Source organism: Mustela lutreola, chromosome 13 (assembly GCF_030435805.1).
Source record: "Mustela lutreola isolate mMusLut2 chromosome 13, mMusLut2.pri, whole genome shotgun sequence".
Taxonomy (NCBI): domain Eukaryota; kingdom Metazoa; phylum Chordata; class Mammalia; order Carnivora; family Mustelidae; genus Mustela; species Mustela lutreola.
This window is the reverse complement of record NC_081302.1, coordinates 8,694,991-8,722,335: the sequence shown is the minus strand read 5'-3', so window position 1 is coordinate 8,722,335 and position 27,345 is coordinate 8,694,991. Positions and strand designations below refer to the sequence as shown.

The following is a 27,345-nucleotide window of genomic DNA, read 5'->3' as shown; positions in this document are numbered from 1 at the left end:
AATAAATGAAACAAGGTGGGCTCGGGAGGGAGACAAACAAACCATTAGAGACTCTTAATCTCACAGAACAAACTGAGGGTGGCTGGGGGGAGGCCGGTGGGGGTGTGGGGTCATGGACACTGGGGAGGGTATGTGCTATGGTGAGTGCTGTGAAGTGTGTAAACCCGGCGATTCACAGACCTGTACCCCTGGGGCTAATAATACATTATATGTTAATAAAAAAATTAAAAAATTTAAAAAAATATAGGGGTTTTGTTGAAATTAACAGATTAACTGTTAACATGAGTAGAAGTATTTTTTTTAAAGATTTTATTTATTTATTTGAGAGAGAGAATGAGAGAGAGAGAGAGCATGAGAGTGGGGAGGGAGAGAGGGAGAAGCAGACTCCCTGCTGAGCCAAGAGTGTGATGTGAGACTGGATCTTGGGACTCCAGGATCATGACCTGAGCTGAAGGTCAGTCGCTTAACCAACTGAGCCACCCAGGCGCCGATTTTTTTTTTAATTACTCATAATAAAAGTTTGTGTGGTAAGTGGGTCAACAACTAGTTCGAACATTGGTGCACTTATTATTTATTTTATTATTTTTTATTTTTTTATTCAGTTAACTTAAAACTGTTGGTTCACTTAGCCACCAACATTTGTGCCAGGGAAATCTAGATTAATTTTTAAAAATTTTTAGAAAGATTTTATTTATTTATTTGAGAGAGAGAGTTCACCAGTGGGGGCAGGGAGAGGGGCAAAGAGAGAGAGACAAGCAGATTCCCTAGGCAGCAGGACGTGGGGCTCGATCCCAGGACCCTGGGATTATGACTGAGCTGAAGGCAGGTGCTTAACTGACTGAGTCACCCAGGTGCCCCTAGATTAATTTTTTTGATCAGGTAGCCTAACAATTATACCAATGTTCATGTATTTCATTTTTTAAAATATTTTATTTATTTATTTGACGGAGGGAGAGAGATCACAAGTAGGCAGAGAGGCAGCAGGCAGAGAGAGGGAAGCAGGCTCCCCACTGAGCGGAGAGCCCGATGCGGGGCTCAATCCCAGGACCCTGAGATCATGACCCGGGCTGAAGACAGAGGCTTAACCCACTGAGCCACCCAGGTGCCCCCATGTATTTCATTTTTATTGTAGTATGTATTATTCTCCTTAGTTCTGCTTAACCAAGAATAGCTACCTCTACCCTTTCCCAATAGGATACATATATAACCTCACTGTGGCCACTTATGAGCTTACCACAGTGCCTTAGCATGTCTCAGGTGGCTCCACAGCAATAATCTGTTTTCTTCATCCCCTCGTTTCTCCAGTTCTTATTAGACACCATGGCACTTCTCAATGTGCAGTGCTGGTAGATCCTTCTACTTTAGGAGCTCTCCAATGCTTGCTTAAAGCATAAAATCCTTAGCATCATTCAAAGCCAGTGCAGATGGGTCTTCCACTGCTGTCCTACATGGACCAGTTTATTTAAAATATGTCGAGGGAGGACGAGCCTTGCAGGATAATGTTATGTTTCTGGATTAAAGAATCTGGTTTTTGTCTTTGAAGGTGTAAAATACATTATGATACATTCTTCCAGAATTCTCTATGGTTTCCCTATAGATGATCAGGCTCTATAGAACAAACTTGCATTAAACAGACTCAAAGAATACCAAAATGTTGTTTGTATATTAACTTTGAGTGAGGAATATATAACCAAAGGGACCAGAATTCTCTTGCTGGTGGCCCAGGAGGTGTGCTCCTCCTTCCTGGATAGCGGGCCAGCTGATTCTGCTAGTTCTTTTCTCCTTGTGCACCATACAGATCAGGCCCGGCCTGCAGTTGGAAGAGGTTGCTTTGTCCTGAGGTTTTGAATTTTTGAGAAATGCTCTGGGTTAGGCCAAGCATCGTGCTGAATTTCTTTTCTATCAGTAACACATTTTTGTGCCTTCTCCTGCCTAGTACTTCCTTGAATGACGACCTTAATGTATTAAATACTGTGTTTACTGTCTTCTATTTCAGAGGGGGATCTTTTTTGACCTTATCCTGAAATTCTGAGGGTGCCCTACGGTAGGATGCGCTCTGCTGTCGTCTACCCTCTGCTCTAAACTAGCCCACTTGCTGTTCCCTGATTACATCCCTTCCCTGCGATGATTGCGTTTTCTCCTCCTGGCTTTCCCTCTGTTTGGATTGTTGAAATCCTACCACTTCCTTAAGTTCTGTCTTGAATGCCACCCTTCTTGATCCGATGTGCTCTTCTATGAATTATATCCCTTTTCTGTGGTACTGTCCTATTACACTCTGTAGTGAAGTTACTTGTTTTATCTTCTGGGAGGGCCGGTCAAGGTACTGTGCGTTACTTGCCTCCTGTTTTCCTGCCGTTGGTGGTATAGTTAGTAGGTGCTCACAGCTTTCCTACTGCATTGAGTTAAATGGAGTTTTCCTTTAACTCCAGACCGAGTCTCAAATGGGATCCTTGGGCCCTGTGTGTCAAGCTGTAGTCTTTCTATCAAGAGATGGATCTTCCATTGATAGGAAATTCAGTGATTTTCAAACTGGGCTCAGCTGAGCCGTGGGAATTCCATGGCACTCTTGGTGCTAAGAGTGGCAAGCACTGGGCATCCAGGGTCCCTACTCCCTTTTTGGCCGTGGCTTTTTGCCTTTTAATGCACCGGCCTGCCATATCAACTTCCCTTGCAGAAAGTTTCTATAACCAAAACTTTGAAACTTATTATTAAAGTAGGGGTCATCAAAGTGTAGTCCTTTTTGTCAACAGAGTTTGACGAAGGCACAGCCGTAACCATTTGCTTACACATTGCCTGTGGCTGGCTGCGTTTTGCAATGGCAGAGGGGACTAGTATGGGGAAGCTCATGACCCACAAGCCTCAATATTTGCTCTCTGGCCCTTTAAGAAAAGATTTTGGTAATCCCTAATCTAAATCAGTTAGAACCTTGAAGTAAAGAGTATGAACATCCCTGACTAGCACCGAACCCATAATTTTTACTCCATAGAACCCCCCACCCCCACCTCATGTCTTATTCTGGAAAATGAGGACATGGTCAAAGAGTGTTTGTAGCACCTGTACTCTTGGGGGAAAAAAAAAAAAAGAGTGCAGCAGACAGAAAGATGTGAAGGTTAATGAGAACAGATGTTCTCACCTATCTCATTTGCCCCTAAGATTTTGAATATATTCCTGGACATTAGAGTCATTACTCTTCACAGTCACACAAATGAAATCAGGTGTTTTGTATTACATTTGACTTTAAGAAGGAAAATGTGAAATACTTAAAGATATCCATTAAAAAGCTATAATAAAAATCCCTTTTATTATAAGCTTTAGTTATTTAGTAAAAGTTTTAGTTAGTTGGGAAAACTTTGTGTTTGACATTTTCACAATTTTAAAAAGATGTTGAGTTTTTTCTAAACCAGTTTTATGTATAACCATTTTTGTAATTATTGAATTCGTTAGGAGTCCAAATGCTAACATTTACATTTGCTCACGATCCTGGAGCCTATCTACAATGACATTCAACTATGGTAATGACATAAGGATCCTCTTCTGAACTTTAGTTCATCCATTAGAGCTGCCCTTGGATGTTAGTTTTTTTTTTTTTTTTTTAGATTTTCTTTATTTATTCATGAGAGACAGAGAGAGGCAGAGAGAGAAGCAGGCTCCCCACAGAGCAGGAAGCCCAGTAGGGGTTCCATCCCAGGACCCTAGGATCACAACCCAAGCAGAAGGCAGGCGCCTCATCGACTGAGTCATCCAGGTGCCCCGAATGTTCGTTTTTAAATTGTCCAGGGAAGTCAACCAAAAGCCCAGAAAGATTTATCCCTTGTCATTATGAAATAGAAATTTTAGTGGAAAAGTTCACCTTGCCATGCAGATCTGTCCTGGTGGTAGGCCATGAAGTAAAAAAGTCTACGGGGAAGACCTCGAGGAAGCCTTGGACAAGGAATTGAAGCTAGAAATGTTATCATCCCCATGCAGCTCACAAATCCCAGTGTCTTTGAGGAGTGGGGTGGCGTCCTGCTGCCTTAGCTTTGCTGCAGTCATTGACCTGCTGTTCTTACTGGTCTTCAGCTATGTCAGTGGCTGGAAGGTCAATCAGGGAAATCGTAAATTGCCACCTTTCATCGACTTCGCCTATTTTTAGGATTTCTAGTTTTAACGGGCTATTTGTTCATGAATAATTCAGTTTCTGCCAGGGGATGCAAGTTAATGAAACCTCACTTAATGGGTTTGAGTATCGAGTGCTGGTAAAGACTTATTGCTTATGGTAAGACTTTTGAAGTGACTTTACAACTAATAGAGCTGTGGGAAGTCTAAAAGGAGCATCGGTTATAAGAGGATTCTGTGGTATGAGCAGCCTGAGAGATGTTCTTATCTCATCACTTGGCTTATGAAAGCTGTCCCTCTAGTCTGAGTAGCTTCTGTAGAAAGACTAAAGTGTGTGTTGCATTTTGGGGGTTTGTGTCTTATCTGGAGTTTATATTTACCCATCCACATCAGTGTACATACCGCCGGAGCTGTGCAAGATGACCACTGTGGAATGGGAAGAACATGCTAGAATGCCAGTATTTTAATTTAATTAAAAAATTCTTACCTTTTGCATATCTTTTGCAAAGTCATATTAGACAGTAGTCTATATAGTCTGTGAACAAAAGTGCTTCTCATGGGCATGTCTCTTCAGACATCTCCAGTGACAGATGTGCACAACCAGAAAAGTTGAGACCATTGTTGTATACACTAGGTATTGGGTTTTATGTGGTAATTAAATCCTGTAGACAAGTATGTGGTATTAGAAGGTTTTGATAAACAAGGGCTTCGTTCAGGTCTTTAGTTTGCTGCTCAGTTTATCTGAATTTCAGTCAAAAGGGTAAAACTGAAAGTAAATGTATTAATATTTTTTGTGTCTGTCCATAGTTTCTCACTCTTCCTAGGCAATGTCAGTGTGTTCCGAGTCACGTCTTAACAGTCCTTAACTAGTTGTTCGTGTAAAGCATTGACAGTGTTTTATGGTTCTTCAGTTTGTTTGCTTTTGTTTTGTGTAGCTTCAGGGGCCTTGTCGAAGTTAACTCATGGATTAAAAGATGAATCGCTGGCTTATATCTATCATTGCCAAAATCATTATTTTTGTCCAATTGGCTTTGAAGCAACCCCTGTGAAAGCTAATAAAGCATTCAGGTAAGCATTTACATATCTTTTGTGACTAATTCCCCAAGAAAATATGTGGTAGAAAGCATTTAAGAAATATTTAGTTGCTCAGCAATTGGAAGATTTGGTTTCTTTAGATCAAGTTAGACTGTTCTTTTTTTTAATGGTAGACTCTTCATTTATATTTCAACTAGTTCTTTTGCAGAATGGCACTTGGTTAGTTGTGCTTTTACATTACCACTTAGATACTGTTGTTCAGACTCATAAAGGGAAAGACTTTTGAAAGACTCACTCTTAACGTTTATTGTAAAATGGTTGCGTAGGACTTCACGTATTATGTCGTCGTGTTTTCATCCGTTGTGCCACATGGAAAATGAATTACGGAGTCTAGTATCAAAAAATTGCCCCAACTCAGTCCATTAAGCATCCTCTTCCTTCCTCATAGTGAAAAAAATGTGGAATTTGTCAGTGTGGCCCCCTTTGTCCTGGGAGAGTGGCCTTGGTACTTCAGGAGGAGGAAGGGGCAGCATTGCTCTTTCAGTGAGACCTGAGGGTCAGGCAGGGAGAGCATGACTCAGTCATCTGGGGGTAGGATGGGTTCTTTGAGGCTGGAAGCCATGCAACATGATTCCCCTCTCAAGGCGCTGTGGGATTGCAGGATCCTGGGACAGGATCCTGGGACCTGGGAGATCCAGGAAGCTGACCACTGTATTTTTGTGAATGAGGAGCAACAGGGAAACTACTTGATCTCTCCAAATTCTGAAATGTTTTATTCATCTCTCTGGAGGTGAAGTATGTTGTTTCTTCTGTGGTCTCATTCTACAACTTCACCTTACTCCTGACATCTATCAAATATAAAACATGCAACAGTAGGTCCTCCTACTCTGTACCCATTATGGTACACCTCTGTACCATACTCTAACGATCACCTAGATACCTTTACAGCTGGGCAGATCCCTCCCCTTGCTTGACTCCAGACTTACTTGGATTAGTTTCCAGAGGTGGGATTAGGGCATTGGTATACTTTAGGGTTTTATTTTTAGAATGCCTTTTTTTTTTTTTTTAAGATTTTATTTATTTATTTGATAGACAGAGATCAGAAGTATGCAGAGAGGCAGGCAGAGAGAGAAGGGGAAGCAGGCTCTTTGCTGAGCAGAAAGCCTGATGCAGGACTCGATCCCAGGACCCTGGGATCATGACCTGAGCCGAAGGCAGCGGCTTAACCCAGTGAGTCACCCACGTGCCCGGAGAACGCCTTTTGAAACTTTTTAAATGCACAGTGAAAGGAGATGAGTGGCTGGAGAATGCTGGTAGCATGCTAGGATGTTTTTCTTCGTTTTAGATGCTGAGAGAGGAGGTATGTTCTTTTTTTTTTTTTTCTAGTCCTATATTTTATAATAGAGATTAAAACCTAAGTGTAATTTATGCTTTCTCTTTAATGGCCTTAAGAAATTTGTTCAAACCTAAACTCCAGTATTTATTCTAGCATTAATGAATGTCGTATTTGAATAAACATTAGTATATCTTTTATTAACATAGCTGAAGCGATATTTTCAAAGGAGTGAATGGCCTTTATTAAGCTTACTATGAATGAATTTTATATTTAGCAGGGGCCCCCTCTCACCACAAGAAGTAGAATATTGGATCTTAATTGGAGAATCAAGTAGAAAACATCCTGCTATTCACTGTAAAAAGTACGTTAATTTCCCATTTTCTCTTTAATTTAGGTGAGATTTAATATAGTGAAATGCACAGATCTTAATTGTGTCATTAGGTGGATTTTGGTAACTGAATATACTTGTTTATCACCACCCCAGTCAAGATAAGGAAGATTTTCATTGTATTGAAAGTACCCTCATTCTCTTTTCCTGTTAGTCCCCAGAGACAACCTCTATCACTGTGGAATTGCTTTGCATGTTCTTGAAATTCACGTCAGTGGAGTCGTACAATATTCTTTCTTATCTGGCCTTGTGAGATTATCCACTTTGTCATGCATGTCATGCTTCTTTATTTATTGCCGAGTGGTTTTAGGTACCGTAAGTATACCGTAGTTTGTTATCTGTATCCCTGTTGATGACCATTTGGATTGTTTTAAGTGTGGTCTATTGTGGGTGAAGCTGTTGGGAACATTAATGTACATGTCTTTAAAAAATTTTTAAGTAACAGCTTCATTGAAATAAAATTCACATACCATAAAGTGCGCCCTTTAAAAATGTAAAAAATGTTCAATGGATTTTAGTATATTTAGAGTTGAGCATCAGTCCCCATGATCTAATTCCAGGACATTTTCATAACCCCCACAAGAAACCCCATACCCATTAGCAGTCACTCCCCAGCCCCCTCCCCTCAGCCCCTGATCTACTTTCTATCCCTGTGCATTTGCCTAATATGGACATTTCATATAAATGGAATCATAAAACGTGTGGCCTTTTGTGTGGTTTTGTTTTTTTTCACTCAGAATAATGTTTTCAGCGTTCATCTGTGTTGTAGCATGGACCAGGACTACATTCCTTTATACGGCCAAATAGTTTTCTGCTGTATGGATATGCCACATTTTCTTGTGCAAGTTTTTTAAGGACATGTTTCTATGTTTTGTTTCTCTTGGGTAGATACCTAGGAATGGAATTGCTGATTATAGGGTGGATGCATATTTAAGAAACTGGGTGAATGTTCTCCTGTGGGGTTGTACCATTTTATACTCCCACCAGCATTGTATGGACAGTCTGGTGGTTCTTCATATCTTCAACAATATTTGATATTTTATTCCTTTTTTCTTTTACTTTTTAAAAAAATTTTCCCAGCTTTATTGAGGTATAATGCACAAATACAACTGTATATATTTAAAGTGTCCAATGTACTGATTTGACGTATATTTTGTGAAACGATTACTGCAATCAAGTCTTAATTAACATATCCATCAGCTCACATAGTTACCTTTTCTGTGTATGTGGTGATAATACTTAAGATCTACTCTTTTAGTGAATTTCAAGTATATGGTACAGTATTAAGTATAGTATAAGTATAATATGGTACAGTATTAAGTACAGCCATGCTGTACAGATCCCTAAGTGTTTTAATGGTATTGTAAACTGGTTTTTAAAAAGTTTTATTTAGAAAAATATGTCTATTTTCTAGTTATTGAGAAATAACTGGCACATACCACTATATAAGCTAACAGTGTCCAGCATGATGGTCTGATTTACATATATAGTGAAATGATGGCCACAACAGGTTTAGTTAAAAAGAAGTCCTCCTTGTGATGAGAACTCTTGGGATCTACTCTCTTACCACTTCTCTATATATCATAGAGCAGTGTTGGCTGAAGTCACTATGTTGTACATGATATCCCTAGTACTTATTTATCTTATAACTGGAAGTTTGCACCTTTTGGCACTTTCCTTCAAAAATTTCAGTTCCTAATTATTTTCTGGTAGTGTACAAAAATACAATTTGTTTATATACATAGGACCTCAATACCACATTTTTATCAAACACATTAATTTCAATAGTAGTTTTATAATCCAAAGTAATTTGTAGTTGTTTGGATTTTCTATACAATCAGTCATGTTGTCTGTGAATAAATGCACGTTAACTTTTTTTTTTTTTTAAGATTTATTTATTTCAGAGAGGGAGAGAGAGAGAGAGAGAGAGGAAAGTGTGAGCATGTAGGGGTGGGAGGGAGGGGTAAGGGGAGAGGGAGAGGGGAAGCCGACTCCCCACTGAGCTGAGTGTGGAGCTGGAGGTGGGGCCATCACCTAACCAGGAGATCCTGACCTGAGCCAAAACCAAGAGTGGAACACTCAACTGACAGAGCAGCCCAGGCACCCTCATGTAACTTAAATCTTTTGAAAACTTGACTTTAATTAAAAAGGAAATAAGGACTGTTTCTACTCTAGCCTGTAGGATGTCATGTAACAAACAGGTTGATACATATGTATTTCTTTGTGAAAGTAGCCATTTTAAAACCCAGAATCTTGGCAGTAGTTGGTTAAACAGAAATGTCATAAAAAAAAGAACTAAAGCTTAGTAGGTAGAACAACCTTGACAAGAGAATTATTGTCATGGTAATACTATAGCAAATTGCTCATGTGAAAAGTTCCATTACAGGGGCACCTGGTGGCTCAGTGGGTTAAGCGTCTAACGCTTGATTTCGGCTCAGGCTGTGATCTCGGGGTCATGACATCAAGTCCTGCATTGGGCTCTGCACTCAGTGCAGAGTCTGCTTGTCCCTCTGCCCCACTCATGTGGTCTCTTTCTCTCTCAAATAAATAAGTAAATAACATCTTCTAAAAACATTCTATTACAGTGGTATTTTGTACTTAAAATGTGCTTTATCCTTCCTTTTTCACTATAGGTGGGCAGATATTGTTACTGATCTCAACACTCAAAATCCAGAATATCTAGACATCCGACACTTGGAGAGGGGGCTGCAGTATCGAAAAACAAAAAAGGTAAGAACACAATAGTATTTGAAGATATTTCCCAGCCAGCCAGTATGCAGTATACTATTCAGCACTCTTTAGGTTGTAAATAATGGAAATCCACTTCAGATTATTTTAGATAGAAAAGCGAGAATTAATTTTAGGACAGAGGAGTATCTTTGGAATGAAAAGCAAAGACTATAGCCTGGATTCAAAACAGACTGGTATCAGCTTAAAGAATGTTATCAGAGGACAAGGAGCTAACTTGTCTCATTCTTTTGGGAGTTGTATGCTATTCTTATCTGATTATTGACTTCCAAAAGATCAGGAACTTCAACTTATATCTCGCTTTCAGATGAGCCATTTAGAATGAGACTCAACCTGCCTCTGGCGTAGTTGGGGTCAGGTGTTCCCTCCTGAGCCCTGTGAACTGTGGCCAGGAGGCAGAGCCATGTGTGCACAAGGTAGCTGGGGGAGATTCGCAAGGAAAGGTAGATTCTGCGGATTGATATGCCACTGATATGATACGACTAACATCAAGAACATAGAAGAGACTGGAAGAGGAATGATCTTGGTGCTTGAAGATTTTATTTATTTATTTATTTATTTATTTATTTATTTATTTGTGAGCGTGAGTCGGGGTGGAAGGATAGAAGGCGAGAGAATCCCAAGTAAACTGCACTGAGTGCAGAGCCAGATGTGAGGCTCAGACTTACAACCCTGAGATCATGACCCGAGCTGAATTCAAGAGTTGGCTGCTTGATCGATTGAGCCACCGAGGCGCCCGAAATTTTGGAGTTTGGGTTAGGCAAATAGGGAGGTAACAGTGTGTGTGAGTGGTGGAGAGGCATATGAGGGGAACTGTTACATTTTTGTAAAGGCAGCTGGTCAAGAAAGATGCAGGTTAAGGCGATCTGGTGATGTCTGTTTTGAGGCAGGTGAAGGAGGAAAAATAAGGGAAATCATAGAAACCCACATTATAAGCATAATTCCTTTTATTTTCTTAACCCAACTTTTTTTTCTTCTCAGGTTGGGGGAAATTTGCATTGCATCATAGCATTCCAGAGACTTAATTGGCAAAGATTTGGCCTTTGGAACTTTCCATTTGGAACAGTGAGACAAGAATCACAGCCAACACATGCCCAGGGCATTGCCAAATCGGAGAGTGAAGATAATATCTCCAAGAAGCAGCATGGGCGTCTGGGCCGGTCTTTCAGTGCCAGTTTCCATCAGGACTCAGCATGGAAAAAGATGTCCAGTATCCATGAGAGAAGGAACAGTGGCTATCAGGGTTACAGTGATTATGACGGGAATGACTGACAATGCTGGGTTCTGAAAATTTTGTGTTACACACATGACTGGTCTATACAAGACTGCATTAAGACAGTAGAAGTTTTACTAAGTCTACACTAAATAGGAACTGATCTTGTGGTATAAAACATACCCTTGTAGTTCTCCAGTAAATAAGCTTGTATATGATTATGATGGGAGATTTCAGATACATAAGCAGATAAGCACAGATTATTGTCCTTTTAAAGTTAAGAGTATGCAAACATTATGGACAATTTTACAAAATCCAACAAATTGCATATAAAGAAATCAAACACAAATTTACTTAATAGCATCATGATTTGCAATACTTAAGCATGAAATTATTTCCTATGACTTAATCACCAGACATTTGTTGCAGACTGTTTGATTCCTAAACTCAAGATGTAAGGCACCATCTGCCCTTTTAAACAAAATTGGGGCTGTTGATTTCTAGTTTCCTCTCATGGTAAAGCTCATTTAAAATTTAGTGAATCTAGAATTCTTTAACTTGTACGCAGTATCTTGCCCGCCTCATTTGTTTCCTGACTAACTTTCTCAGGATCCTCAATAAAGAGGCAAAAGAGAAGACTCAAGAAAGTCATCTTTTCTATTGGTGCATTGATTCAGGATATTCTTGACTTTTTTTGACTTGGTATCTTAGTGTACAATATTGGCAAGATTTTCAGGTCTTGAGAGCTTTCTTTCTACAGTGAACCTTGTTTTGAGATAGAATAAAAAAAACAAGTGGGATCCAAAGTTTCTACTTCCAAGGTAATCTGTGAAATGAGATCTTGTGATATTTGATTAGTCCCTCAGCGTGGAGTCCTATGTTGTTAACAGCATTAAAGATGCATTAGGAATGTTATGTCACTCAGAGCGCAAATATCCATATTCCCAACTCTGAGCTGCTTCTTTTAAAAATCTGTACAATTAGCTGTTTGAAGTGAGTGTTAAGTAGTTCCAAAAGAGTGGATTTCATGTATTTGAGCTCCTCTCTAGTTGATGTCAGTTTTTCTTCTGCTGCCAACCTATGACTTGTTCTTTCATTTTAGGGGCTGTTCCATGACTCAGATCAGTAACTTGATTATGACAAGGTGCTGAATATGTTGGTAACCATATTGCAATACACCTCAAGAAGAGGGTTCAGATTTTTATTTTTAAAATATTTTCATTTTCTTCTCTTTTGAATTTTATATCCATTTATCCACTCAGACATACCTAGCCTACAGACAGGGATATATATTATGAAATGGTCATTTTTCTGAAGAGAATATTTTGCGTGAAATGCAAAGGACTGAAAGAGATTTGTAGGTTGTTGATTTTGTTACTTCACACTGGAACTTTTAAGAGGTTTTCATCAAATAAAGTTTTGTTTTCTACTTTTAATGATGTGGATGTTTTGAACCTTTATTTTAGGTAGGGATTACCCTTGGAATTCTGTGTGAAGTATGTGACAACAGCTCCTGAGTAGTGTGTTATAAGAAACTATCATGTATCAGACTTTTATAATCAACAAAACAGTACACATTATGACTATACTTTTAGATTCTGAGATAGAAAATTTAATTAGTTTGAACCAAATGAAGTTGTCATTTTTATAGGTCAAACATAGGTGATTATCAGCAATTTCATAGAGTTTAAGGAAACATTTCAGAGAAGAGGCAGATAGGAAGAACCAAGAGGAAGGGAGACAAATGCAACACAAAGAATACAGTGACACCTACGAAAGAGGATGAATTTATAGAGATTGCCTATTGGCCATTAATAATTTTTACAAAAGTCTTGAAATATATGATTACTTAATAACCTGACATATAAGTTCAGCTGTTATTAAGAGCAGAATGAGGTTTATAGAGACTAATTTTCCAAAAATTATGTGCAAGTTACTGCACACTTTTCTTTCAAGGTTAGTAACGTTCCTGTCATATTTGATTTTTTGGTCAACTCTTCTTAGGAGTCTCCATAGAAGCAATGAAGGTTCAAATACTGGCTCTGGACTTGCTAGCTGTTTCACTTGGGCAAGTTAAGATTAATGTTTCTGTGTTTATTTTCTCATTGGTAAGGTGGGGATAATAGCATATATTTTATAAAGTGTTTTGAAGAATAAATAAGTTAATGTATGTACAGTGTTTAGAACGGTGCTTTCCAGATAGTGCTTGGAACTGTTACTCCAAAAGATGTGTATTTCTGTTCAGAATCTTGAGAGCTCTTTAAGCAGCATCTAAAGGATGCTATAAGTCATATACACACACACACCCCTTAGTTACTGTTCCTTCAAAAGAATATTTTGTATTCAAGACATGTTGCTCTGGCTTTAAAAGCACTCATAATGCTCAAATGCCTACATTGGCTATTTGTTTTTACCCAGCTCGTAGGCATTAAAAAAAAATGTTCATTTGGATCAAATCCTGAAACTATTCCTTTCCCCACTACTATGCTGGCCCATCAGGAGGCCAGGTTGGTGCAGCAGCTGAAACACATCCAAACTTGCTTTTTCCCAGACACTAAAGGGGCGCAGGCAAGTTGCCCTAGAATCCATCGTTTGTGTATCCGTTTTACCCACAGCATCTTCTCCCTCAGTCATTCACGCAGCAAACTAGTTTGAAACCATTAAATCACTGATCTTGGAACAACCCCAAGAAGAAGTTGGCATCTCCATTTTTTTTACAGACTCTCATTGGTGAAGAAACTTGCTTAGGATCATAGAAAAAACTTGCCATTATAACAAATACTACAGACTGGCGGGCTTAAAAACCGAATTTATTTTCTCACAGCTCTGGGGGCTGGAAGTCTGAGGTCAGAATGTTGACCGTTTGGTTTTCCCCGAGCCTTTCTCCTGGGCTTGCAGATGGCCCCCTTCTAGCTCTGTCCCCACAGGGTCTTTGCTCTGTGCACACATCCCTCTGCGCGCCCAAATTTTCTCTCATAAGGACAATAGATTGGGTTAGGTTCACCCTCAGCCTCATTTTAAACTAATCCGTTTTAAAAGGCCCATCTCCTATCACCACGTTCTGAGGTGCTGGGGGTTAGGGCTTTAACATAATCAGTTTTGGAGCTGAGTGCAGTTGAGCCCACGAACACAGGGTTATTATGTGGCTCAGACTGGGTTTGGACCAATGGCTGCCTGAGCTGGGAGGAAATTCAGGAGGGTGCGAGATTCAAGGGACAGCTTTACACTAGAGGCTAAAAGAGGTCATTTAGGCAGTATTTATGGAATACCTGCTAAGTGTCGAGTGTGTGTATGTGTGTGTGGGGGGGGACCGGCAAAAACTGAATAAGCAATTTTATTAAACTCTGTAAAATACAACTAGTAACTATTTTTGGGAATAACTCCATAGATGGAGAAAATGCAAAAAAGCACTTCGTGCAATGGTTTTGCTAAAAACGAATATTTGACATTCTGTCATAAAGGGCTCCTTGAACAAAACCACCTCATTTAAATCAGGCCTTTCCACTGAGCTTGAATTTCGTTTCAATACTTCAAATCCGAACCAGTGTGTATGACACGGCTGTCATTTAATGAACAGCAGTGATGCATGGTCTGCGCACGTCACCTCCCAACCTAGCTCAAAGTCTGCCCAAACTGGTTTCGTGCTCAGTTTGCAGAGGAAGAAACCAGTTCGGAACAAACGTTACTTAACAACACTGAACACTAAGACGTGGTGGTGTGGCCGCCATCGGACTCTGCGCCCGAGAGTTCTAGGGCGCCTTCCCCAAAGCTACTCCGGTAATGAAGTTTCTTGCCATTTCTGACCTACAAGCCGTGGAATCCTACATTGAGACGCCAGAGAAAACCGAACTATACTTCAAGAGTAAAGGCTTTTAAAAGTGGCTTCACTTAAGATGATGCCCTATTATCATCTAGCTCCTCCAGGTTATCAGACAAAACACTTACTGACTTAAAAACACCAGCAAAGCATCCACCTTTCTGTCGCCGCCTCTCACGTAAAACATTGGGTATCGAGAGTGCAGAAGTAGCGGCTGGTGCGGAGAGAATGAAACGCAGAAGAGACGCCGCAAACTGTCACCTCAGCGAGAAGGCTCTCTGCGTATACTTGCGGCGTGTGGCTGCGACAGAGCGCCAGCGTGGAGCGAGCCCGGGAACAACTAGACACAGACGCACGGGCCGATCCGCCCCCTCGCCTCAGGAATGGAAAGGCGCAGCGAATATACGTCACGCCGTGAGGCGGGACTTCCGGCTTGAGCCTCGTCTTTGACGGAAGCCGAGCGGCCCCATTTCGCGTGGGTTAACTCACTAACTCAAGAATCTGGCCGTGTCGGGGAACGTCTTCCAGCCGTTTTCTCTCCTGCGCTGTCCTGTCAGCCTGCTCTTCCGTTAAGAGTGTTTACATTTGGGCCAAAGCTTGGGCTTAAGGAGGACTCGCTCCTTTCCGACGCCGTTGTCGGTCGGAAACCATTGTCTGGTCCTGCCTTTCTTCCGGGAGGCAGCGTCCGCCGCCAGGAAGTACCGTTCTCGCCGGCGCCGGTGTCCCTGGAAAACCGCGGGCTCTGAGTTAGTGTCCGCCTTCCCCGGGCGGGAGCAGGGGGAGCCCTGCCGGGCCCGGCGGTGGTGCAGGCTGTGGTAGAACTGGAATAGAAGGCCTCGCGCGACCCCGCCCTCGACTGTCGCCGGGCCCGTCATGGGGGTGCACGGGCTGTGGAAGCTGCTGGAGTGCTCCGGGCGGCAGGTGAGCCCGGAGACGCTGGAGGGGAAGATCCTCGCCGTGGGTATCCTTCACGTGTTCCGGGGCGCCGGGATGCGCGCCGGGCGTTTGCTCCCCCGCGGCCTCCCCCTGGGCGCAGAGCGGCCTTGGTCAGATGACAGTCCCCCTCGGGGTGGTAGGAGCAGCCCCTTCCCGGCGTCGTCGCTCTCGGAGTGTCTGCCGGTCCCCGCTTGCGGTCACGCCGCGCTGGGCCGGAGTCCCCGGGGTTGGTCCCCGAGGGGCAGCGTTTTACGCCGCTCTGTGCTTTCGTTCCCTCGTCGGCAAAGTGGGGGCGATCGTCGTCGCTACGCACGGGGTTGGTGTGAGGAATAAAGGAGTCATGTACGGAAAAGGAGCTCGGTTGACGCCGCCCAGCCTGCAGGTGTCCTCCCTCCCGGGAGGTCAGCTCGGGGAAGGCCAGGCGGACCCCCAGCGGCCGTTCTGCCCGCGGCCCCGAGGCCTGCGCCGCTCGCGTTCGTTGGGAGGATGGCGTGGGCAGGTGTTCGACCTTTTCTCTTTTTAAAAAGTAACTCATTTATTAATTTTTTTTTTTTAATTGTGAGTTTTGGAATAGGAAACTGCTGTACCACACCGGGAAGATTTCAGAAGGTCCACAGTGTTTGGTTTTGTTTCCTCCCAGCCTCTGGGACGGACTTTTATTTGACAGAGAGAGATCACAAGTAGGCAGAGAGGCAGGCAGAGAGGGGGGGTGGGGGAAGCAGGCTCCCTGCTGAGCAGAGAGCCCGATGCGGGGCTCGATCCCAGGACCCTGAGATCATGACCCGAGCCGAAGGCAGCAGCCCAAACCACTGAGCCACCCAGGCGCCCCTGGGATGGACTTTTAAAGGACTGTCATTTGTGTCTGCGTCTGGTTGGTTTAGTGTTTTCGGAATGAAATGTTTTTCTCCTTTATCAAAATGTATGAATACTGTCTCTGAAATTTGGTCATTTTTTATTCATTAAACCTTCTCCTCCATCTCCTCCTCCTCCTTTTTGAGTGGCTGTTCTGGAAGCGGGTGGTAGCTTAGGCCAGTTCCCTGCGTGCGCACCTGAGGGCCGAGGAGTTCTGAGCGAGGTGGGGAAGAGTGTCGTGCAGGTAACTGCTGCTGGTGGTAAATGCACTTTAAGACTAGGTGGGGTTTCTGCGCAGGGAGCCACTGAGAGAGGAACCATTGTTTGCTATGGAGACGACTTATACATAATGGGACACTGGTAATTTTTCAAAGAAAGTGTACATGGTGGTGGCATTTTCTTCGGTGTGAATAATCTTGAAATGCATCTATAATGAGTTTTGGCTTGGTTGAAAGTTTTTACGCGTGATACCTTGTGTAGGGAGAGGAAAAGTGTGTGTTGGGGGGGGGGGTGGGGGGCGGGGCACGCGTGCTATTGCTGCCCTCTAGTGGTTCTTCAAATCCCGGCTTTCTAAAGATTTTCTTTATGGACCTGTACGTGAAGGAGCAAGCCCAGTGTTCAGGAACAGCAGCCCTTCAGACCTCAGCAAAGACTTAGGCATTTTATGTTGTAACACCGATGAAGAATGAGTAATTTGTAAAAATCTTTAAGGTGATGCGTGAAGTTCAGCATTCTGATTTTTTAGGAAGTTGTCCAAAGTGAGGAAGTTAAAGCATTTAATTTAAAATTTAGGTTATCTATTTTTAGATGACTCAGGAGCTCTTTTGGGACGGGAAGTAATTTTCATGAGGTTATTAAGTTTTTCTGAAAGAACAAATCATTTAAAGAGGATGTCAAAAATTTTCCTGTGATAATTACAATCTCATATGTATTTATCTGTATAAATATATATGTAAAAATACTTGATTGCTGTTTTATAATTGGTTTTGCTTTGTTTCGTTTTCATGGAAATTCGAATTCAAATATCTGATCTATATCCCATTTTTGGCCTTATTTGTTAAGAAATTATCCATTATATACTAGGTTCATAACTTACTCTTGGATCCCTAAAATATATTTTTTTAACCCATCTATAGGTGAGTGCCTTATTTATTTATACAGTCTAGGCCATCTAGTCTGGGACTCAGGACGGAGCCGCGGGGGGCAGCCCGCACACATGGGGAAGGTGTGGGGTGGGGTGCTCAGGTAGCCTGGGGAGCCAGTACAGCAGGAGCTGGGGAGGGCCTGCAGGAGAACTCCGCTGAAGTCGCGCTTGAGTGGTGAGTTAGAGGAGGGGACGAAGAGACGGAGAGCGGGAGAACCAGTGTCGCCACGTTCCTCTTATGGACAAATATGAAATAATTTGGTAAGAAGCACTTTTTACAAAAGTTAAATATAAGGAAGCTCCAAGGAAACATCAATTCCTTATAATTACAGAAGAGCTAACTGTTGTTAATATTTTGGCATCTGAACTTCTAGTTTTTTGTATTTAACATATCACATGTTATAAAACGTAATTATGCATTCCATAGTTTTGTAACCTGTTTTTTGTCCCTTTAATATTTTGTGACTGTCTTTCTTATCACTATAGATGATTCTGTAGCTTCCTTTTATGAGGGCTATTTGATATTCCAGCAAATTGGTATATCACAATTTAGTTTAAGTAAAGACCTGTTGGAAAACTTTTACATCGTTTCTCATATTTTCATCACGGCAAACATTCTTAGAAGTAACTTTTTTTGTAAATTGGTGATGATTGTCTGATAATTGTCTGGAGATAGAAATAGTAAAATAGAATGCTGGTTTTTACATTTTTTTTTTTTCTATGAATTGCCAAACTAGTTTCCAGAGAGTTGTGATAATTTGCTAAAATTCTGTAGGACGTATTAGTTTTTTTTTTTAAAGAAGCAACTGTTTGCAATTAGATTTTTTATTTTTATTTAAAGATTTTATATATATATATATAATATTTTATTTATTTATTTGACAGACAGAGATCACAAGTAGGTAGAAAGACAGGCAGAGAGAGAGGAGGGGAAGCAGGCTCCCCGCTGAGCAGATAGCCCAATGCTGGGCTCGATCCCAGGACCCCGAGATCATGACCGGAGCTGAAGGCAGAGGCTTTAACCCACTGAGCCACCCAAGCGCTCCAAAGATTTTATTTATTTATTTGACAGACAAGTAGGCAGAGAGAGAGAGAGAGGAGGAAGTTGGCTCCCCGCTGAGCAGAGAGCCTGATTCGGGGCTCGATCCCAGGACCCTGGGATCATGACCCGAGCTGAAGGCAGAGGCTTAACCCACTGAGCCACCCAGGCACCCCTGCAATTCGATTTTTTAAAGGACACATCTGTTGATGTAACGCTGTAGTCTGTGAAGTAGTTACAGGGATTCAAATAACGTTAATGGATTTTAGGCAGATTCCGTCAGGGCTTAACATTTTTCCAATTCCACATGAACTGTGATGAGGACTTAGTTTTAATGTTTAGATGATATCAGTTTTTGGGAAGTTGAAATCATGATGATGAGGGAAGAAATGCCAAAATAGTTTCCTTTAACAATTCTACCAGATATCAGCATTTGGTTAAACCAGGCACTAAGAGGAGTCCGGGATCGCCATGGAAACTCAATAGAAAACGCCCATCTTCTCACTTTGTTTCATCGGCTCTGCAAACTCTTATTTTTTCGAATTCGTCCTATTTTTGTGTTTGATGGGGATGCTCCGCTGTTGAAGAAACAAACCTTGGTAAGAATCACGTTTGTTTGTTTATTTTTCTTTCTGTGTTATTAGAAGGAAGGAAAACTTCATGTAGAATTTTAATTTTCTCTTTAGAATTTTTGAAGCCAAGACTTATTTTGACATATATCCAACTAAATTTCAGCTTTTTTTAAAGTTTATCTTGAACAGTCACACTTTTTCCTTTAAAAAAAGGATTATTTTTGAGACTACGTCCTGGGTGCAATGATACAATTCAGCTTTTATTTTTATTATTTTTTTTAAAGATTTTATTTATTTATTTGTCAGAGTGAGAGAGAGAGAGAGCGAGAGTGAGAGCGCATGCGCATAAGCAGGCAGAGTGGCAGGCAGAGGTGGAGAGAGAAGCAGGTTTCCTGCCAAGCAAGGAGCCCAATGCGGGACTCCATCCCAGGACCCTGGGATTGTGACCTGAGCCAAAGGCAGCAGCTTAACCGACTGAGCCACCTAGGCGTTCCGATACAATTCAGCTTTTAATAGAACTACTGAAATTTTCTCTCTCTTTCTCTCTCTAATAAATAAAATCTTAAAAAAAAACCCTACTACTAAAATTCTTAGAAGTTCGAGTTTTCCTCGTAGAGTATCTTCTCAGGTGTCCTATGTATTTTTCAGCTATGCTGCCGAGCATGATAGCCTGTTGGAGAGCACGCCTCCTTGAATCTGAGATCGCGGGTCCTCAGTGTTTAAAGAGTAATTAGATTTTATGTGGTGCTAGATGTGACTAATGTGGATTATTGAGGAAGGAAAATGGCCAGGATATAAAAGAGTAACATTGAGTTTCTTTATTCTGAAAGTAGGTTAAAGCAGTGTTGGAACAAAGTTGTGAACTTTGGAGTAATTGTGTACCCCCTCCAAGTGACAGCACCCATTTGGTTGTAGGACTGTTACGTGTTGAAAATGCCACCCCATCACTTCATAGTCCCAGATAGACATTGACTAACTAAGTGAGGATGTAGGTAAAAGTAAGGATCGGTAAATGCTTGGGGACATCTGTTCCCTCAGGAAGAGGTCTAGACTTGCCTGTTGCTGTTTTAAGTTATCAAAGGCACATTCTATCAGGTACTCCTTGGAAGGAATAGACAGGAAAAAAGAACTCCAGAATTCATTTATTAACAAGGAAGCAACATCTCCCCACTTCCCCAGCCCCACCTAAAAGGTGTTAGCTAACATGATTGTAGTAGTCATTTTGTGATATGTAAATGCACCAAATCAACACGTTGTACACCTTAACTTGTACACAGTGTTATAGGTCAGTTATATCTTAATTTTTAAAAAAAGGAAAAGAATGTTTTGGTATTTCTTCCTTATATTCTACCATCAGCATGGAGAGTGTTTGATTTTTTCCTACATGGACATTTCTTACAAGACACTTCTAATACATTTGAGAATTTCTTATGATATAATCTTAAATGTCGAGGGACATAGTGACATGTAAGTAATGTATTCTGTTATTTTTATTTTTATGTTTTGTGGGAGAGAGAGAGCTAGAGAAAGAGCAGGGGGAGGGGCAGAGGCAGAGGGAAAGAGATTTTCAAGCAGACTCCCCGCCAAGCATGGAGCCCGACATAGGGCTTGATCCCATAACCCATGAAATCATGACCTGAGCTGAAGTCAAGAATCGGATGCTTAACTGACTGAGCCACCCAGGTGCCCCAACTAATGTACTTTTATAAAGACCAATATCAGAAATTGGTTTTGGCACAGTAGTGACAATTTTAAAGAATACATTAATAATCCCTTTTAAGAAACATTTACTCAATTACATATTATTAAGTTATAGGCTTCTTGGGGACATGAAAGTCTATTTAAAAGAAACTGAAAATAAATTAATAGTTTGTCAAATACCGTGTCCTAGCCCGTCCATTTAGTAGTAGGCAGATGGCGATTCCATGTTCTTTGCATAGCAGAAACCTGCACATACTCACTGATGTGACAGTTGGGAGGAAATACTAAAGCAGTCGTAGCCTGAAAACTCAGACCAACCAAATGCTATGGAAAAAAGTCACAGAAATGTTTTTAATATACTAATACCCTGAAACAGAATCCTGTGTCCTTTGTTTTCACAGGCTAAGAGAAGGCACAGAAAGGATTTGGCAGCCACTGACTCCAGAAAAACTACAGAGAAGCTTTTGAAAACATTTTTGAAAAGGCAGGCTATCAAAACTGCCTTGAAAAGCAAAAGGCAAGAGGCAAATTCCATTCATTTTAAAGATTAAACGCTTTTAACTTTTGCCTTGGGTTCTTGTGGTTCCCTTTCCCTGATTTTAACTCTGCAAAAAACACAGTGAAATCAGAGGGGTAAGGGGCTGTCCATTTGACCCAGTTCTTGGAAGTTGTGCAAATTCCCTGTTCGGTGAGAGTCAGCTTAGATACGGAGAGAGAAAAGCCGTAGTGTTGCATTGCCCACACTGTACTTTTGTAAGGCGGATCTCCCTGCCTGCAGTTGAGGCCCTGGCTGAGGTGCGCGGAGCCGCAGTGAGCTTCCGGTTTCTCTCGAGCCCTCACTGGCTTCCCACAGCAGCGGCCTGGGCAGCCCGGGCGGCAGGGAGAAACCTGTTAGAGCCCCGTGTTTTTCCCCTTCTCACCCCCTCAGCAGGCTTGTGTAATGAGTAGAGGAGTCTTCCTCACTCAGCGTCCTGATTCCCATCACCTCTGCTTACCCCTGTGTGTGCTTTTCAGAGGTGAAGCGCTCCCCAGTCTTACTCAAGTTCAGAGAGAAGATGACATCTATGTTTTGCCACCTTTACAAAAGGAAGAAAAAAACAGGTAAACGTTTAACTATTTAAAAATAGTAATTGTCTGTGTTTTCAGACAGATTCAGACCTTTGTGTTTTTAGCTACATGATAAGGCATGTGGGAATTAATGCATCTGCAAATGTATTCTCGACACCTTTTAGAGTGTTTTTCAAACACTAAATTGTTTTGTAACTCCCTTGTCCTTGTGTTTTGGTAGTTTCTGCTCCTTTGTCTCTTCATCTGCAGGCCCTGTGGTAGCACATTCGTGTGTGATTCCTGAAGCGAATGGATTTTCACGTTCCTCCCCATTGCTTACACACGCTGTCTCTGCCTGTTTCTTAGCCTGTGTCTTCTGTCTCTCACCAGCACATGGCGAGACCACACACAACTTCCTCCTTGCTAAATCCAGTAGACACTCAGCAGGCATCAGCTTACTGTACTTTTTAGCTGCACGTGACTCGGCACCTGCGTTATCCTGCTGTCTGGCTGTCTGGGACCCTCTCTGGCTGCTCTTTCCCAGGCTCCTCTGTGGACTCTTCTCTAGTTCGCTGTTCACTCTCAGCTGCTTCTGTGGCTGAAACGCAGGCGGGGCCCGGCAGTGTGTCTGTGGCTGAAACGTAGGCGGGGCCTGGCAGTGTGTCTGTGCCCCCACTTGCCCACATTCCTTTCCCAGGGGCTCCTGAGACACCAAGTGGCTTCGGAATCAGGCCGGTTCTGTTTCTTTTCATTGCTACCTTGAAGTACCAGAAAGGCTTACACACTTCTTTCTCTGTCTTTGTCTTTGCTCTTCCCCTTTTGCTGGAACTCCTACTCACCAAGTTCAGTCTCTGCTTTGTGGTGCAGAATCTGCTAAAACCCAAACCTGATCATGTCATTTCAGAGCTTGAAATACTTCCTAGCTTCTAACTTCTTTAGGATAGAATTTTAGCCCCTTACTCACATGCTTCTCCAACCTTACCAAGCCCTCTGTTTGTCATTATCAGGCCCTCTTTATGCCATCTCCAGGCAGGCTTTCTTTCCCTTGTTTCCAGATGTTTATGGAACACACTGTTTCTGCTTGGAACACTTGTCTCCATGAACGTTCCTCAGACCCTACAACTAGACCTCTCTCTTATTTGCAGCTAAGTCCAAGCAGTGCAATTGCCAGAGATTCCAAGAAACTTTACAGACCTCCCCCTGCACCCCGATTAGAGAGGGGTGACTCCCCTTACTCTACTTCTGAGCATGCTGATGCCCCCTTGTGATGGATGTCATCAGAACATATTGTAATCGCTCCCTGGCACAGCTCCCCTCCCAACTGTGGGAATAATGAGGGTGTGTTTCATAACATCTGATTCACCATCGTAGCCCCTAGAACTAGTGGCCCCTTGCCTCCAGAGATATTTTTTATAAGTTGTCATTAAGTCATAGATACTGTAAATATATGCTTGACTTTCAGTTCAGAAGAAGAAGATGAAAGAGAATGGCAAGAAAGAATGAGTCAAAAACAGGCATTACAGGTACTTAACGTAATTTTTGAATTCAGAGTATATTGTTATTTGAAATGAACAACATGAAAATGAATAAATGTGGTATAAAGTTCCTGGTAAAATACAGACACACACCTTCTTTCCTTCTTTATTGTGCTGTGTGTGTATGTGTGTGCATGTGTATATCTGTACGAATACCCAGGGACCCATACACATTTGTATGGCATTTGCCTTTGTGTGTGTCTAGACATCCAGAACAAGCCATCTTTTACAACCAACCAACGAAACAAACAATAAGTAAGTATAAATAGTAATATGTACTTCTATAAAAATTCAGAAAACGTACCAGCTATAAATAACTTCAAGTAACATTTTCGTCTGCATTAGCCCATTCTCCCCCCACCCCTTATGGTTGAATATCCACGTGTGTATTTTAGTACATGTATGCATGTCAGGAGTACATGTATGCATATGTATGTAAACGTATGTCTGTGCTTCTGTTCCAGTTACCCATTGCTGTGTCACGTGGTGGCATGAAAATGGTTGTTATCATCCTCTCACTGTTCTGGGGATTGTTGGGCTCAGTGAGGCAGTCGTCCCTGTGCGGCTCCCTTGTAAATGCAGGCCGGTTGTAGCTGGGGCTGGAGTCCCCTCCAAGGCTTCCTTACTCCCACGTCTGGTGGTTGGCACTGGTTGTCAGAACACCTGCTTGTGGCTTTTCCGTGTGTCTTGGGCTCCCTCAGGGCATGGTATTGTGTTCCATGGACAGGCATCCCGAGAGCAGGTGCCCAGCGGGACCCTGTAGTCTTTTCCGGCCAGCTTCGGATGTAGCACAGCCCCCCTTCCTACGCATTCTGTCTGTGAGAAGCTGGTCAGTGAGCCCAGCCCTTAATTAAGGGGAGGGGATTAGGTGGAAAGAGGGGTCAGAGAACCTACGGTCCTAAAACAACCCCCACACATATTTTAATGAATGACATTTGTACAAATTGAGGTGGTACTATAATATACAAGTTTTTAGAGTTTTTTTTTCAAGTTTTTTAATAGTGGATAATATTCTTTGATTCCCAAGTTAACTGGTTTTTTTATGTTCCTAATTTGGTGCATCTGGAGAAAGACTTGAGCTACAACCTCACGATCCTTCAACTTGTAGAGGTTCTGCATTATTAATTCAGAAAATGACAGCAATCATGGTAAAGACTGTGAACATGGTAAAGACTCTGAACATTTTGGTCAGAAAGCCCTGCCTTTAAGTACGGACTCTCCTGTGCACTAGCCATGTGATCTTAGACAAATTAATTTCTCTAAGCTTTATTTCCCATCCCTACCTCCTTTTTTTGTGAAACAAAAATCATAATGATGCCTTCCTCAGAGGGCTGATGGAGCATTAAGGTGTTCCCTTCGTATAGTGAAAGCGTGGGGTGTTCTGAGCATGAGTGTCCTAAGTGCTGGCTGGTTTGCCCATATACATACAACATACCTACCTACGGGAAAGCAAATTGTATTACTAATGAAGAGTTTTAAAGTACTTTCAGTAATTAGTCAAAATTTAGAAAAGGTTTTTCCTTTTTCTGTTTTTTTTTTTTTTAAGATTTTATTTGACAGACAGAGATCACAAGGAGGCAGAGAGGCAGGCAGAGAGAGAGGGGGAAGCAGGCTCCCCGCTGAGCAGAGAACCCAATGTGGGCTTGATCCCAGGACCGTGGGGTCACGACCTGAGCCGAAGACAAGAGGCTTTAACCCACTGAGCCACCCAGGCACCCCAGTTTATCCTTTTTCATGCCTGTGAATTTCTCACTTGTCTTCACTTTTGATTATAGGTTAAGAGCAAAACAAAACTCATTATGAGAATTACAGATATTTTTCAAATTCCTAAGGCTCATCCCTACCGTAGGGCTCTGGTACTTGCTGTTCCTGCAGCCTGGGATGTCGTGATCAGTCTCGCTGGTGTCTTTCAAGTCTCTGCTCACCGTCATTTTTTATTCTTATCAGATTAACCTGCTTTATTTTCTTGTTCATTTGTTTATTTATTTGGTTATTCTATGTCTTACTCTACCCCTGAGAGTAGGGACTTGATCTGGCACGATATCCTAGCATCTAGAACAGTGCCTGGCACGTTTGGGGTGTCTGATAGGTGTTTTTTCTTTTGAGTGAGCCAGTGGATGGATGGCTTTCTTCCCTAATCTGCCTGTTCACTGATACTTGTTGCAGATTATGTGCAACTGGGTTTAGTCTGTTGTAGATTTTGTAGAACGATCATAAATTCAATAAACTTACATCAGTAGTAAATATCAGGGTAAATAGAGTAAGTGTACACAATGTAAATTTCATGGTTACGTTTTTACTCTTTGCAGGAAGAGTTCTTTCATAATCCTCATGCCATAGATATTGAATCTGAAGACTTCAGCAGCCTGCCTCTTGAAATAAAGCACGAAATCTTGACTGACATGAAGGAATTTACCAAGCGAAGACGAACCTTATTTGAAGCAATGCCAGAGGTGAAACATACATCAGCACATTAATGCTTAGAATGTGCTCATGCTTAGAGCTTTAGCAAAATTTTTTATTAGAAAAAAGGAAATCGATAAGTATTACTTACATGGTCTCTGTTTTGATTAAACGTCGTTTGTGTCTCAGAGATCCTGAGAGGCATCATATATTTGTAAGTTTGACCTTACACGTTTCTTCAAAGAAGTCTTTCGACTTTCACTTGAGACCAGGTCTTGGAATGCCTGGGTGGTTCATTCAGTTAAGGTTCTGACTCTTGATTTCAGCTCTGGTCATGATCTCGGGGTCATGGGATTGAGCCCCTGCTTCAGGCTCCATGCTTAGCGTGGAGTCTGCTTGAGATTCTTTCTCTCCCTCTCATTCTTCCCTTGCGTGTGTGTTCTCTCTCTCTTTCCAAAATAAATAAGTCTTAAAAAATAAAAAAACACTATAATAAAAAAACTCCTGCTCTGTGTTCTCATAACACCCTGTAATGTCTATGGTTCTTAGCATGCAGATGTGCCTGTTTTTCTCACTTCTGTATTTTCAGCACCTAGTTCAGTATCTTTCACATAGTAAGTGCTCAGTGGATGCTTAGGGGTTCAATTCTTAGGTTAGTTCATGAAAGTTTTTTTTTTAACCCATAATATACCTTGTCTGAAGATTACTAATAGTAATATAGAGTCTAATCTAACTTAAAATTCTAGGTGTCTCTTTGTTTTGGGTGCAGACCTAGAAATGCAGTTGGACCATCACCTTCTCTCTTCCTCTTTCGAGACAGTGGCCATAGGGGATTGAGTGGTAAATTCTTCAACTTGGAGCATCTGCTATTGGCTCTACAGCCACAGAAACTTGGAGCAGATGGTGTGCAGAGTTGGGGTCAGGCCTTGTCTCCTGATCATGCTATACCATTAATTACTACTACTTTTAGCAGGTGAATGAGCTTTGTTTTCCTTTCTATTGGATATATTTTTCTTAAGATGTATTTATTTATTAGAGAGTGCGTGTGGGAGAGTATGAGCAGGGGGAAGGGGCAGAGGGAGAGAATCCTCCAGCAGACTTCCTGCCCCGAGGGCTTGTCTAGATTTCACAACCCATGAAATCATGACCGGAGCTGAAACGAAGAACTGGACACTCAACCGGCTGGACCACTAGGCGCCCCACTTTACTTGCATATTGCATTCCAGAAGGTTGTCTGTTTATTAAGCTACAATCAAAATGTCACAGTGCCGGTATGCATTACTGCCTAATAAATGTTTTTTGAGTAAATGATTAAGTCACAAACATTATCCATGATTTCTTTTGCCTAAGTCTTTTTGTTTTAAAGGTTATTTTTTAATAAGGCAGCTACAGTTTTTTCCTAGTTTCAGATTTTACTGTTATAATACGAAAATGTCTCCAGTGGAAAAAAAATAAGTTGCTCTTTGTTCCTTCATCCTTTGGGA

General features: G+C 41.7%; 2 protein-coding genes across 11 annotated transcripts in view; both read left to right on the top strand.

Moving 5' to 3' along the window:
• The window catches only part of BIVM (basic, immunoglobulin-like variable motif containing), a 40,769-nt gene extending 28,518 nt beyond the window's left edge, over positions 1-12,251 (top strand). For 5 of the 7 annotated variants that reach the window (XM_059144395.1, XM_059144390.1, XM_059144393.1 and 2 more), the window contains exons 7-10: positions 5,031-5,163; positions 6,741-6,827; positions 9,488-9,584; positions 10,584-12,251. In XM_059144395.1, coding sequence (XP_059000378.1) covers positions 5,031-5,163; positions 6,741-6,827; positions 9,488-9,584; positions 10,584-10,874 — 608 coding nt within the window. In that variant the 3' untranslated portion in view covers positions 10,875-12,251. The remainder of the gene's footprint in view (positions 1-5,030; positions 5,164-6,740; positions 6,828-9,487; positions 9,585-10,583) is intronic. The other 2 variants (XM_059144396.1, XM_059144397.1) reach the window with 2 other exon arrangements.
• Positions 12,252-15,142: 2,891 nt separating this feature from the next.
• ERCC5 (ERCC excision repair 5, endonuclease) overlaps positions 15,143-27,345 on the top strand; it is a 29,319-nt gene continuing 17,116 nt past the window's right edge. The window contains exons 1-6 of one of the 4 annotated variants that reach the window (XM_059144388.1): positions 15,143-15,593; positions 19,027-19,202; positions 21,278-21,393; positions 21,891-21,977; positions 23,386-23,446; positions 25,768-25,911. In XM_059144388.1, coding sequence (XP_059000371.1) covers positions 15,506-15,593; positions 19,027-19,202; positions 21,278-21,393; positions 21,891-21,977; positions 23,386-23,446; positions 25,768-25,911 — 672 coding nt within the window. In that variant the 5' untranslated portion in view covers positions 15,143-15,505. Of the gene's footprint in view, positions 15,594-19,026; positions 19,203-21,277; positions 21,394-21,890; positions 21,978-23,385; positions 23,447-24,530; positions 24,625-25,767; positions 25,912-27,345 lie in introns of those variants that run through there. The other 3 variants (XM_059144385.1, XM_059144386.1, XM_059144387.1) reach the window with 3 other exon arrangements.